A 15,196-nucleotide genomic window follows, 5' to 3' on the forward strand; every position below is an offset into this window, starting at 1 on the left:
TAGACAGAGATACATTTAAGGGATAATTTGAAAGAAAATAAAAGAATTGTAATTTGTTAGTGAGCTTAAATAGTTTCAAATGATGAATGCCAAGTCTTCATGCAATCCTTAGATAATGGATTGTTCCCAGGGATGTAATTGCAGATCCAGTTTTGAAGTCACTGGTGAATGTGAACAATTTCAGTAGACTTCCAGAAATATTTACTTATTTCTTATAGACTTGGACACTTTTCTCAGAACATTCGACAGTTCTTTAATTGGATCGAAAAATAGAGAGACTAAAAAACAGCAGCCAATCCCAAAGCATCGAAAGTCACTCCACACCTTACAAAACCAGTCAAAACTACTATTCTGTTATTTCATATTTTTAAATCATTGTTCTTTGTAGTTGGCTGATTAGCATTGATCCTCCCTTGATTGACAACTCAATATCCAACCAGCCCTAGGCATTGTAACACATGGTGTCTAATTGTCAACAGTGTTCCTCAGATTAGTAATTAAGTTACATTATCTTATGGGTCTACCAAGCATCTGCATTTGCTCTTTTCTCTTTAAACCATGAAGCATTTTAAAATTCACTCACCCTAAACTCAACTCAGTTCCACCTAAAACGAAGAGAAATAACAGAATAACGGGAAAGGTCTCTATATTTTTTATAAATCGCAGCTAACATTCACACCACATAAATGCCAAGCAATATATGTGTCAAACAAGAGAGAATCTAACCATTATCTCTCGTCATTCAATGGTATTATCATTACTGAATCCCCACAACCAGCATCATTGGGAATAACATTGACTAGTAATTGAACTGTTCTAGTCATAGTGGATCAGAAGCTAGGAATCCTGCTAGGACTAACTCATCTTCTGACTGACCAGAGCCTGTCAATGACCCATATGGCACTAATCAGGAGCCTGATAGAATACTTTTCACTTTACTGGATGAGGACAGCTCCAAAATCATTTTAAGCTTGACACCATCAAGGACAAAACAGTCCAACTGAGTGCTCTGCATCTGAAACTATTTTGTCAGTCCACTCCTGATACACAGTAGCTTCAGTGTATACAATCTACAAGACGCACTGCAGAAATTCACCAAAGATCCTTAGACAGCACCCATGACCACTTACATAGAGAAGGACAAGGACAGCAGATACATGTGAACAGCACACCTGCAAGAACCTTCTAAGCCACTCAACCATCCTGACTTGGAACTACAGGTAGACGATCCTTTATCCGAAATCGTTGGGAACCAGCTGTTTTTCAGAATTTGGAGTTTTTCAAAATAAGTGACAGTTTGGTGGTGAAATTTTTAAAAATCTTACTGGAGGAGGAGACGTACTAACTAAAACAGGCCTTGAGAGAGAATCCTGGCCTTCCTCTCCCCCACCTTATCTCAGTCCCAACCCCTGGATTCAGCACCACCCTCTTGACCTGCAATCTTCTTCCCGACCTCTCCGGCACCACCCCCTCTCTGGTCTATCACCCTCACCCTCACCTCCATCCACCTATCATATTCCCAGTGCCCCTCCCCCAAATTCCCTCCCCCCTACCTTTTATCTCAGCCCGCTTGGCACACCAGCCCCATTCCTGAAGAAGGGCTTATGCCCGAAACGTCAATTCTCCTGCTCCTCGGATGCTGCCTGGCCTGCTGTGTTTTTCCAGCACGACACTTTTCAACTCTATTCTCCATCATCTGCAGTCCTTACTTACTCCTATCTATGCTGGGTCATGCCCCCACATGTCACATCTGAATGACGTGCATCGAATGGGTGTTGACTTGGTTAACTGTTTGCACGCCAAACAACCTTGTTAATGAAATAAAAACAACTTCACAAAAAAACCTTTGGATTTCGGAGCTTTTCAGATTTTGGAACTTTGGATAAAGGATCGTCTACCTGTGTAACCAGTGTCAATGGGTCAAAATCCTGGAAATCCCTCTGTAATGATATTGTGGATCTACCTACCACCAAATGGACTGCAGTACAGTTTGTGAAGACCGCTCACTACCACCTTCTGAAGGGAACTAGGAGTGGGTAGTAAATCCTGGCCTAGTCAGTGTTGCCACACGTGAATGAAAATAAACCATGTTGCAAATGAAATTGCAGGTTGTATTCCTTTAGAGATTCACTTTTTTGAGCCTCGTCAGAAATAGTGTCAGAGCAAAATAGAAAGGATGTAGGGAAATAAAGGAGCAAAACAGAAAGGATGCAGGTGTTGTATTTTCTGGCAATGATCTAATGGCTGCTTTTGATTTCTCCCTGTTTTTCTGCAGAAGTATGAACCAGAGTTATTTAAGTTAGCTTTGCCTTGTTTGAGTGCTGTTGCTGGGGCCCTACCTCCAGATTACATGGAATCCAATTATGTGGCAATGATGGAGAAACAATCGTCAGTGGATACCGAAGGAAATTTCAACCCACAACCTGTAGATACGTTAAGGTTTGATTGGGCAGATTTTGATCACTTCTCTTTATTGAAACTTAAGGCTGTAATAGATAGGAGCTGAAGTAGGCCATTTATCCCATCCTCCGTCATTTCCGCCACCTCCAAACAGACCCCACCACCAGGGATATATTTCCCTCTCCACCCCTATCAGCGTTCCGGAGAGACCACTCCCTCCGCGACTCCCTAGTCAGGTCCACAACCCCAACAACCCAACCTCCACTCCCGGCACCTTCCCCTGCAACCGCAAGAAGTGCAAAACTTGCGCCCACACCTCCCCCCTCACCTCCCTCCAGGGCCCCAATGGATCCTTCCATATCTGTCGCAAATTCACCTGCACCTCCACACACATCATTTACTGCATCCGCTGCACCCGATGTAGTCTCCTCTACATTGGGGAGATAGGCCGCCTACTTGCGGAACATTTCAGGGAACACCTCTGGGACACTCGCACCAACCAACCCAACCGCCCTGTGGCTGAACACTTTAACTCCCCCTCCCACTCCGCCAAGGACATGTAGGTCCTTGGCTTCCTCCATCGCCAGACCCTGACCACATGTCGCCTGGAGGAAGAACGCCTCATCTTTCGCCTAGGAACCTCCAACCACACGGGATAAATGTAGATTTCTCCAGCTTCCTCATTTCCTCCCCCCCCCCCACCTTATCTCAGTCCAAACCCCCAGATTCAGCACCGCCCTCTTGACCTGCAATCTTCTTCCTGTTCTCTCCGCCCCCACCCACTCTCTGGCCTATCACCCTCACCCTCACTTCCCTCCACCTATCGTATTCCCAGCGCCCCTCCCCCAAATTCCCTCCCCCCTACCTTCAATCTCATCCCACTTGGCACACCAGCCTCACTCCTGAAGAAACGTCGATTCTCCTGCTCCTCGGATGCTGCCTGGCCTGCTGTGTTTTTCTAGCACCACTTTTTTCAACTCTGGTCTCATCTGCAGTCCTCACTTTCTCCCATTTATCCCATTGAGTCTGCTCTGCCATTCAACAAGATCATGAATGCTCTGATTGTCTTAAACTCCATTTTTCTACCTTTTCCCTATCACCCTTGATGCCATTATTGATTAAAAATCTATCTCAGTCTTGAATAGACTTACTGACCAACCTCAACAGCTCTCTGCAGCAAAGAATTCCACAGATTCACAACCCTCTGAGGAAAGAACTTCCTATGTGTTTTAGAATGCATGACCCTTTATTCTGAGATTATGCCTTCTGGTCCAGGATTCTCCCCATAAGGTTAAACAACCTGTCTGCATCTACTCTGTCAAGTCAGTGAAGAATTCTATATGTTTCAATAAGGTCATCTCTTATTCTTCCATATTCATAGAATCATAGAGATGTACAGCACGGAAACAGACCTTTCAGTCCAACTTGACCAGATATCCTAAATTAATCTAGTCCTATTCATTAGCATTTGGCCCAGAAACGTCTAAACTCTTTCTATTCATATACCCATTCAGGTGCCTTTTAAATGTTGTGATTGTACCCACCTCCACCACTGCCTCTGGCAGCTCATTCCATACACGCACTACCCTCTGCATGAAAAAGTTGTCGCTCAGATCCTTTTTAACTCTTTCCCCTCTCACCTTAAACCTATTCCCTCCCAAGAAAAAAAAGGCATTGTTTATTAATCCTATTTTTGCCACTCATGAATTTATAAACCTCCATAAAGTCACCCCTCAGTGTCCAATGCTTCAGAGAAAATGGCCCCAGCATATTCAGCCTCTCCCTATAACTCAAACCCTTCAGTCCCAGCAACAGCCTTGTAAATCATTTCTGCATCCTTTCAAGTTTAACAACATGCTTCCTGTAGAAAAGCAAACAGAATTGTATGCATCATTCTAAAAGTGGAGTTACCAATATCCTAGTTTGAGGTGGTTTGCTGCCACCAGTCTTCCTTTGTCTTTGCGTTGTCTTGAGCCTAGCTGGTGATTAGTGGGAGAAGATATATAGAGTTTTAATGGAAGAGGCACTGTCCTTAGATTATATTATATTTATTGCATGATCGTACTAAGTCCAACTACACTTGGTCAGACTTAATTGCTAGGAATCTTGGAGCTGGTACAGAAACATCTGTCCCCTCCAAACGTTACAGTACAACACCTCGTCTTCACCCACAGGTTGTGTCACCTCAGTAGAATGGGTGGAGCCAATGTAACATGAATATTACTTCCTTCCAAATTGTTACCTTATACGACAATAATACAGGTGCTGAATACTGTGCTCTTGTTTGTAGCGTCATTGTCTTTCTGAGATACAAATTTAAAGCTTCCCTAGTTATTTGTGACTAATTGGAATTCATCTAACTTGTTTATTTTACAAGAAATATAGATATGAATGAATAAATGTGGTATATCAGCTTCATGTCATGAAAAATGCTAGCTATGCAACTATGGCTCTCCCAGATTAAGCCAAAACTGTCCTTATACAACAGACAAGATGGATTTAACGCACTGTTCCCAAGCCTTTTATGTATGTTTGTTGTGGTTATCTTGCACTTTTCTTTTAAAAAAAAAGAAAAGCAATGGTTATCCCTTGATCTATCTCTCAAATAGGTTAACACTTGGCCCACTGAATTTGCTGTTAAAGTTAATGAAAGGCCACCCCCTAGTGTGGCAGGTTGTGAACCTGGTATGTATGAAATGCTGAGATCCATTGTCAACCATAAAGAATAAAAAAAAGTCTACTGTAATCGAAAGTCATTGGCCTAACCTGTAATCACCTTAATTTCAAAGTTAAAAGAACATGGAAAAGCAAGCAGCTGATTTCTGAAAAAAAAGCCCAGAAATTTCTGGAACAACTCAGGTCCATTCTGAAGAAGGGGCACTGGACCCAAAAGGTTTACTCTGCTTTCTCTCACAGATGCTGCCAGACCGACTGAATTTTCCAGAAATTTCTGTTTTTTTTTCTAATTTCCATCATCCGCAGTCCTTTGGTTTTATGTTTAGTTGATATCTTGATGGCTGACCTTTCACCTGTATCCTATCAAACCACATTCTAAATAGAAGTTAAACCCTTTATGTGCTCAAACCTTTGACATCATGTTAAAGGGCATTACCAACATAGTAATATTGATTCATGGTACTGGAACACTCTGCATCTCAGACCTCTGCAATGTCTCATCATCTAGATCAGAGGTGCGGAACCTTTTCATATTGGAAGGCCGCATTATGTTAGTTGTAATCTAGTAAGGTTGCATCCAAGAAACTTCAATTATATATTCTTCAAAATTCACATTATTTTGTAAAAATCTAACTACCAATTTTCTTTTACTCTCTGGTATCTTATTTACATTTATTTTAAGATTAAAATAAAAATAATAAAGGATGAAAAAATAGATTTATTCTGAAAAATTTGAATTCATTAAAAAGGCCACACACAATAGCCTAGAAAGGCCGTATGCAGCCTTTAGGCCTTCCCACCCCTAGATGATATGCTACTTTCTTTCCTTCCTCCCCAAATCTATCTTTATCCCTTTTTAGCCTAGTAATTTCCCTTTCAAACTTATTTTCCTACCTACAGAGGTAGGAAGCATTACCAAAAATTCCAAGATGTAAGGAAGCAATAGTGAAACGTTTTGGATATGATTGCAAAAGACTGGGGATGCATTATACTTTTGCATTAACTTTGGTGGATCAGGATGAAACCTGCTTTATCAGTCAGTGTATTTGTTTGATTTTGTCCTGGTGCAGGTCTTGGCTGTTTACTTGAAAAACAGAGGTAGAAAGGAAGCAAAGCAGCAGAAACAAGTTCTGCAGCCGAGTAATGTTAAAGTATTACAAGAAGATCAACAGATTGCAAACCAAGAAGGCTTTCCCAACCATATAGAGCCATCTTATGTATCCCAATAGAGGAGAAACACAGCAGTTTGGTGTTGCCCTAAGAGACTGACACAATTCTGGTAGAGCTGACCTACTTCTTTTTCAATTAAAAAGTGAGGTCTGCAGATGCTGGAGATCAGTGCTGAAAATGTGTTGCTGGTAAAGCGCTGCAGGTCAGGCAGCATCCAAGGAACAGGAAATTTGACGTTTCGGACAAAGCCCTTCCTCATTCCTGATGAAGGGCTTTTGCCCGAAACGTTGAATTTCCTGTTCCTTGGATGCTGCCTGACCTGCTGCGCTTTATCAGCAACACATTTTCAGCTACTTCTTTTTCAAACAGAGGAAAAGAAGACCTTCTCCTAATGGAATCCCAGAATGTGGCAACTCTCGAGCTACTCATTTAGTTGCATTGTCCTACCCTTTCCCCTTACATTATTAAACTTTTCTTGTTTCCTATCTTGAAAATTAAAATTAATAGCAATTAAAATCACATATGCAAGCATTTTACAGTTGAACCAATGATGTTGTACTCAATTACACCGTTCTGCTAAAGAATAGGAAACCGGTATAAAATACAGTAAGTTAGTCAGTAGTAAAGGAGAGCACAAAGCGGGGAAAGCATCACATTATCTTCATCTGTGATGACCAATGTTACCATAAATGATTTGTAAATTCTATTCATATGAAGGTGTAGTTCAGGACGTAACTGTTCTTCTTTGTTCACTTCCATTGTTAGTACAACCCTTCCAGAAAAGTTGGATTATTTTGTAAACAAATATGCAGAGCACAGTCATGACAAATGGGCAATGGACAAGGTAAGCCTGTTAATATTGTTTTAGTCTTGCTTGAGTTTCTTTAAGGTACACAGTATGGGCAATGGAGCCTTCCATTGACCTTTGAAAAGCAGGCGAAAGTGACCTCTCGTTGTTGCTGATCATCACCTTCTGATAGAAGCATGATGAACATAGGAACTCAATGGTTAGAGGACTGAATTTAAAACCTGCTGTTATTATGTACTAATATGTTGTGTTACTGTACCTTTTATAGACAGCGTAAGACACCTATAAGAGCATTTATCTCTTATTTTTTGCAGTGGCATTTAGTTTTGTTTTGCAACAATTGAGCAGCTTGCTCATCATGTCACAATAATGTACCGCTTGTGAGCAGAACTTTTCTGAGGGAAAATAGGATGCTTTAAGATTTCATTCACCCCCCCCCCCCCCCCCCCCCCACCCCCATACCTCTCAAGGAATTGTTGGATACATTTTCTCCCAATTTAAATCTGTTTTGATCTCTACAAGATCCTGACATATTTTCTGCTGAACATATGATAATACAGTTCGCTCTTAAGCTGTGTTGAGTGTGTAAATACTGTAACTGAGACTGTTCTGTTTTGTTCTTTGTAGGGGAGTGTACTGTGCTATATGTACCACCTCTCCTTAGCATTGCATGCAACACCAGGAACTTGCTGCATTGACTAGTGCTCATTGAAACAACACTTTACAGCTTCATGAGATATTTGAATACCAGCATACTGCATCAATAACTGTTAGTCCAGTTGAGTTTGCTACAGTGTTATGGAACAGGCCAGATCCCTTCACAATATTTTAAGAAGGTAGCCTAGACCCTAACCCTTTCTTATTTTAAAGGCAGATGTGAAATGGATATTCGAGGAGTGATGTAGCTAGTCAAACCATTCGGCTATTAGCAAAACGGAATTTTTTTTAAATATTACAGTTGAAACACAAACAAAAGGAAGCAGAATTTAGTGTAACTTTACTGGAAAACATAACCGACCCAATTCAGTAACTATTACTAATTAACTGTTCCAATACGGTAACATCCCATAAACACACCCCTTGGGAAAAAGATAAGTTCAAACACAGATTCTTACAGGCAGAAGGAACAACTTCCACAGAGAGATTTGTAAAGAAAGTCAGAAGAATTCATTACTGAAGCTTGCAATTCTCCTGCACTTACACATCCTGTGACTACTACAGCTAAAAACAAGGTAGAGAAAAACTTGAACTGGGAGAATTGGCCACTCCCCTTCCATTGTTAAACTCGACTCTTCGGCACCTCTGCCTTTCTAACCTCTCTTCAAAACAAAATCAAGACAAAGTAACTTTTTTAAAGCGACAGCATCATCACAACAGTGGTTGAAAATTGTCAATGATTTATTGAAACCCAAACGATGATAAGAACAAAATAACCCAGTGTTATTTTTCCAGTTTGCAAATGGATGGGTGTACGGTGAAACATGCAGTGAAGCTGCCAAGATTCATCCTTTGTTAAAACCATTCAAACTTCTATCTGAAAAGGTAGGTTGGAGAGACGTACTTATCTCATCCAATAGATGTGATTGTATAGAGCATAATGAATACACGAGAATGATTAAATTGTAACAATGCAAAAAGGATAATGGTGTAAACTTACAGAGTGAAAACTGAACAGTTTATCATTGTTGAGGCAAAATACTATTGATGCTAGAAATCTGAAACCAACACACTGAACATTAGAGAAGCTCACCATGCCAGTATGACTCTTCTGAACTGAACGTAGTTGGAAAATTTATTTTATACTTTTGATAGAGGCAGAAGCCCATGCCAAAGACAGATGGATTTTTCATTGCAGAGAAAGATAAAATAGATTTAAATGAATGGAAATGAAGCTGTGAAAAGGAGAGAATGAGTCTTGTCTACTAAGTGAGTTTTAGCAAACATTTTATCCAACAATAAGAGGAGTCTATGGCGTAGTGCATAACATCGTTATATCATGGCCAGATGCTCCAAGTTCAAATCCCACCTCAACACTTGATGACTGTGGAAGGTGTACAATAATGTAATCAAACATGTTGATTATCAATCTGTAAATCCTTCATATGCACCTATGGCAGCAGAGAGAGTGGGAGAATGTTCTTGTCAGCCAGCATCGTGTGATAGCTGCAATGCAACAGCCTCCCCATGTTAAGAGTCCACACAGATCAATTGCCACGAGCAAGTGCCATCCTCATTCTGAGGCACAAAGATACAAATAATCAGTAACCAGAAAGTAATAAAAGCAGAACACACTTTCAAAGCACTAGTATTTACCAGAAAAATTGTCATTGATATGCTATTCTCCAGAGGGATTTGGGTCTCCAAGGCTGCTACAATTTGAATTTGTCTGAAATCAAGACACCCACCAATCTTTCCCACAGTTGTATCTAATGCCTCACAAATAAAAGTAAATCCCAAATCACTTGTTCCAATTGTAAAGGCTGTTGATGGCCAAACCTTCAGACACATCTCCTAACTGTGCTAACCAAAGGGAACAAGTGGAGCCCAGAGGCAGTCCTTGAACTTTGAGGGTTGGAAGCTGGCATGTATTATACTGGGATCATTGTGGATAGTTTGTAATCTTAAGATCTGTTTAGATTAGGTCTTACTTCTGTTGATATTTATAAGTCAAACATTTATCACATATTCATACAGTACAGAAGAATGCCATTCTCTCTGTTGTGCATATTACCAGCTCTTTGAAAGAACTACTTGATCAGTTCCATTCTCCATAGTCCTACAATTCTTTCCTTTCTTGAATATTTATTTGATTCTCTTTATAAAGAGATCAATAAATTTCTTTAATCTTTCACCAATTCATTAGAAAGGACTGTCAATAAGTTATTGGCTAAGTGAGACCCCAATATAAGAAATGTACCATAATCATGCGATTGTTGTTGTCTGTTAAACATTAAACAAAAATTATTCACAATTCTAAGCCCTCTTTCTCTTATTGCATATTATCTGCTTCCAACTCTATAACAATATACTGTTCCAATAAAATATTTATTAAAATTACATCAACTTAATTTGATAACCATACAACAGGCGTCTGTCTTCTTCTGGCTGAAGATCTTCCTAGGTCATCTTTCTTTTTACTGCAAATATGTTTCGTATGAAAAGGTACCTTTGATATAGATTGCTTCCTAATTTCTTGGATCTGTGTTGATGGCAATTGCTCTGACTGATTTTCCAACTGCCAGGCTTTTTTATATCCCCAACATTGGATCATCTCATTGATTCAATGTTGGCAAAACAATAAATTCAAACTCAATTGGGTTTTAACATCTGGGGGCATAATTTATACTGGTTAAATTTGAATTGTTGTCAAAACAGCAACCAACTCAGGTATCCATTTCACAGCCAAATGTAACATATTTTCAATTTTCCAGTATACTCTGGGATTGCTGTCTAGTCATATGACACAGGTGCTTGTAAGCTCTTAATGCAGAACAGCATTCACTCTCTCTTAAAGATACAGTATACCCTTTCAATTTTATAAAAGTTTCATAAGTTAATATTGAGTTCAACAATTTCAGGTTGTGAACCCACTCTCATTTCTTCCCTTTTAGCTTGACTTGTTGCATTCTCTGTCACCATGTCCTCTCTTTCTCCCCCCATTCCAGTGCGACCATCTGTTCTTTCCAGCTTGGCAGTTAAATGCACCATTGTTCTGCCATTCTCACATTCTAATTAGGAGAAAATGAGGATGGCAGATTCTGGAGATCAGAGTAAAAAAGTGTGGCACTAGAAAAGCACAGCAGGTTGGGCAGCATCCGCAGAGCAGGAGCGTCAACATTTCAGGCATAAGACCATCATCAGGAATGATGAAAGGCTTATGTCCAAAACGTAGACTCTCCTGCTTCTCAATGCTGCCTGCTCCACACTTTTCGACTCACATTCCGATCACTTAATCTGCACTATCAACACCCTTTCTCCCCCAGTTCTCTATTCTCTACTATTGCATAAATGCTGTCCCCTCCACATTTCACAGCAACACTGATGAAGAGTCATCTTGACTCAAAACATTAGCTTGCTCTCTCTCCACGGATTCTGCCTGACCCGCTGTGATTTCCACAATATTTTATTATCAGCACAGATTCCAGCATCTGCAGTAATTTGCCCTGATATAAAAATCTCTGTAATCTTGACTTGGACTTACTGTCGCCCAGTTAGGATTTAAACCCATATCATCATTTACTTCCGACAATTGAAGGCAAACCAACTGAATATTTTTGATTTCTTTTAAAATCGTCCATTATATTTTTTAAAAAAATGTAATTCTAAATGAGAATGCTCCAATAAAATTTCAGGACAAAGAGGTGTATCGTTGGCCAATAAAGGAGTCTCTAAAAACAATGGTTGCCTGGAGCTGGACAATTGCACGAACGAGAGAAGGAGAATCCATGGTTCTATATAACAGAACACGTCGAATATCGCAGTCAAGTCAGGTAAGCCCAACAGAAAAAAACTTCATTGACCAATTCTTCATTGACCAATATTGCTACTGAATTGTTTTAGAATGCATTTAGCTGGTTTTTTTTTAATCAACTTAAAACCAACTGGGACTTGATACACTCACTGGAGGATGGGAAAAGGTTTGTGGCTATAAGAGCTACTCCTTTTTTGAGGTATTTTCAGTGCTGAAACTGATTTCCTCGAACTCTTGGAGCGGTAATTACTGTTTTATAAGCTGTTGCATTGTTTTGGAACTTTTGGAAACAAAACGATCAAAACAATGGCACTTTAACAAGGAAGAGAGAGAGAGAGAGAAAATGGATACTATGTGAAAGGAGAAAAAAAGGAGCGGTGAACGTCTGTCTGACCAGGCAGTGAACTTTCACAGCTGACTGCCTGTGCTATTTAGTTTGGAGAATTTCTGGACATTGGAGTCCAAAATTAGAGGGCACAGGTTTAAGGTGGGAGGGTGGTGTGTGTATGGAATGAGCTGCCAGAGGAAGTGGTAGAGGCTGGTACAATTACAACATTTAAAAGCATCTGGATGGGTATATGAATAAGAAGGGTTTAGAGGGATATGGACCAAATGCTGACAAATGGGACTAGATTAGTATATCTGGTCAGTGTGGATGAGTTGGTCTGAAAGGTCTATTTCCATGCTGTACATCTCTATGACTCTATGATCATTGTTAGCATTGGGAAAATGACTTTCCTCACAGCCCCCAGTGTTTGACCAAGTTTTTAAAAGCAAAAAATAGCCCTCTTTCTCATCCTGTCCCTCACCTGGTTGGCCTGTTCCTCCTCTCAATCATCATTGAAGTGTCACCACCTCTTATAAGATACCAGCTTAACTGTCCCCTACAAACCCAGCAAATCTTTTGTTTATTAATCAGTGCTATTAATACAGCTTACATACTAAATATTACCCTTAACCCTTAAGGGATATGTTCTGCATCCCTTTTCTGCATTTTTCTAAGTAAAATAGCCATGGACAAAATAGGCTTCTAAACAGTAAAATAATATGTCAGCAAAAACTGGATACTGGAATGCTGTGTTTCAGTGGTGCTGGTTAAAACATATCTGGCTGAATTCTATCAACGATTAAAAAGTCCCGTGACAGGAAGTTGATCCTGTGCTGATGAGAGGAGTGGACTAAGTGGCAGTGTTTTCCCAGTGGCTGCCAATTATGAGGCCACAGCTGCATTGAGGATGACAGCTGAATCTCAATGCTACCGATTCATTCATGATGTTGGCAACGCCATTGTGGTGGCGGCCATTTCTGATGCTGCAGAATGGAGGGGACATCTGCAATTTGAGATGTTGAAAATCCTTTGTTTCCCTGTATGGACCAGGAAGAGAGACCACAGAGATCAAGGGGTGCACACTGCAGTAATGGTGTCTGCTATGGGCACTGTCATTGTTACCAGGGATCTCATCAGGAGCCATGAAGTGGTATAAAGTGTGAACCTCTGGAAGCTCATACAGGCTACCAGGGTTTTCCTGGTTGTTTGTCCACATCGTAGCATCTCCCAATAATGATGGGGGTGGGAAGTGGCTGTTAATTGGTCACTTTACCAGACTATGGGCGGCACGGTGGCACAGTGGTTAGCACTGCTGCCTCACAGCACCAGAGACCCGGGTTCAATTCCCGCCTCAGGCGACTGACTGTGTGGAGTTTGCACGTTCTCCCTGTGTCTGCGTGGGTTTCCTCCGGGTGCTCCGGTTTCCTCCCACAGTCCAAAGATGTGCGGGTCAGGTGAATTGGCCATGCTAAATTGCCCATAGTGTTAGGTAATGGGTAAATGTAGGGGTATGGGTGGGTTGCGCTTCAGCGGGTCGGTGTGGACTTGTTGGGCCGAAGGGCCTGTTTCCACACTGTAAGTAATCTAATCTAATTGGCCACCTAGTGGATGAGTGCACCATTTAGGGGCTTAACGCTTGAGTTCAAAGTACTTTTGAGAGCCATCCTGAAGAGACTTTTTCAAGGGCCACTTTTTGATTTTTGAGGCTACGTTTTTATGCTTACCAGCTCATTTATTATCTGATACAGGATGTAATAATAATACTTCTGCACTTATGTGTGTTGACATATGTTGTATTTAGTCTCTCCCAGAAGCAGAATGAGGAGAGCTCATTAATCAAATAAATATCAATCACTCTTAAATATAAAACTGCAGCACTCAAGGAAAGTATTCATTTCCCATACAAAACACAACTTAGCCAACTTGCATAACTTAGCAACACAAGTTTGTTTAAAAATCGAAATAGGCAACTTTTTTCATGCAGAGGATGGTGTGTGTATGGCATGAGCTGCCAGAGGAAGTGGTGGAGGCTGGAATGATTACAACATTTAAAAGGCATCTGGATGGGTAAATGGTTAGTGATGGTTTAGAGGGATATGAGCCAAATGCTGGCAAATGGGACTAGATTTATGTAGGATTTTGGTCGGCATGTACAAGTTGAACAAAGGGTCTGTTTCCATCTGTATATCTCTATGGCTCTATAACTGACATACACTTTGACACAAAAAGACCCATCACTGTTCACAAAATCATTACATGCCAGTAATATCACAGCGAATGCATTTCCATTGCAAATGAATAGAACCGGAACATTTTAACCAGGCAGTTACAACCCTGCTTATCGCATCATGGATCTCAGTATCAGATTTAAATTTAACAATTGAAATAAAGCATGGGGTTGTACAGCATGAAAACTGACATAAATCCAGTCCCATTTGCCAGCATTTGACTTATATCCCCCTAAACCCTTCCTATTCAGATACCCATCCAGATGCCTTGCAATTGTCCTACCCTCAACCACTTTCTCTGGCAGCTCATTCCATACATGCACCACTCTCTGCATGAAAATGTTGCCATTTAGGTCCCTTTTAAATCATTTCCCCTCTCACCTTAAACCTGTGCCCTTTAGTTTTGGACTATCCTTCCTGGGGAAAAGACCTTGGTTGTTCACACTATCCATATCCCTCAGTATCCATAATCCAGGGAAAACAGCCCCAACCTATTCAGTCTCTCTCTGTAGCAATATTCCAAAAGTAGCCTAACTAATTTCCTGTCCACAACATGATATCTCAATTCCAATACTCAGAGCAATGACGATGGGTTGAGGAGTCGCTGATGGAGTTGAGATAAATGTGAGGTGTTGCATTTTGGTAGGGCAAATCAGGGCAGGACCTACACAGTTAATGGAAGTGTCCTGGAGAGTGTTCTCGAACAGAGACCATGGGTGCAGGTTCATACTTCCTTGAAAGTGGAGTTGCAGGTAGACAGGGTAGTGACGAAGGTTTTGGTACACTTGCCTTTACTGGTCAGTGCATTGGGAATATTGGACATGATGTTGATAGGTACAGGAGGACCTACTACAATTTTTCCAAGAATCGTAGTAGCTCCTCAATTTATTCAACCTTAAACTAGAAAGATAGCAAAAATAAGCCAGTTAGCTCATTGAGCATGCTTTGCCATTAATATGATCACAGCTAATCCTTCAACTCAATGGCACACTCATGCTGTCTTCCCAAATTCTTTGATACCTACAGCTTCTAGAGTTCGATCCAGAATTCTCCCTCACACCCCTCCTCCAGCCTCCCTCTCCCTCACACCCCTCCTCCAGCCTCCCTCTCCCTCA

The 15,196-nt window shown here is 40.8% G+C and overlaps 1 protein-coding gene across 1 annotated transcript in view; it reads left to right on the forward strand.

Annotated features, from left to right (window-relative positions):
- ryr2a (ryanodine receptor 2a (cardiac)) overlaps positions 1–15,196 on the forward strand; it is a 551,531-nt gene that overhangs the window by 366,087 nt on the left and 170,248 nt on the right. Inside the window, exons 52-55 of the mRNA XM_060830792.1 lie at positions 2,276–2,439; positions 7,012–7,090; positions 8,507–8,596; positions 11,407–11,544. Of these exons, the coding sequence (XP_060686775.1) occupies positions 2,276–2,439; positions 7,012–7,090; positions 8,507–8,596; positions 11,407–11,544 (471 nt within the window). The remainder of the gene's footprint in view (positions 1–2,275; positions 2,440–7,011; positions 7,091–8,506; positions 8,597–11,406; positions 11,545–15,196) is intronic.

This window comes from Hemiscyllium ocellatum, chromosome 10 (genome assembly GCF_020745735.1).
Source record: "Hemiscyllium ocellatum isolate sHemOce1 chromosome 10, sHemOce1.pat.X.cur, whole genome shotgun sequence".
Lineage (NCBI taxonomy): Eukaryota > Metazoa > Chordata > Chondrichthyes > Orectolobiformes > Hemiscylliidae > Hemiscyllium > Hemiscyllium ocellatum.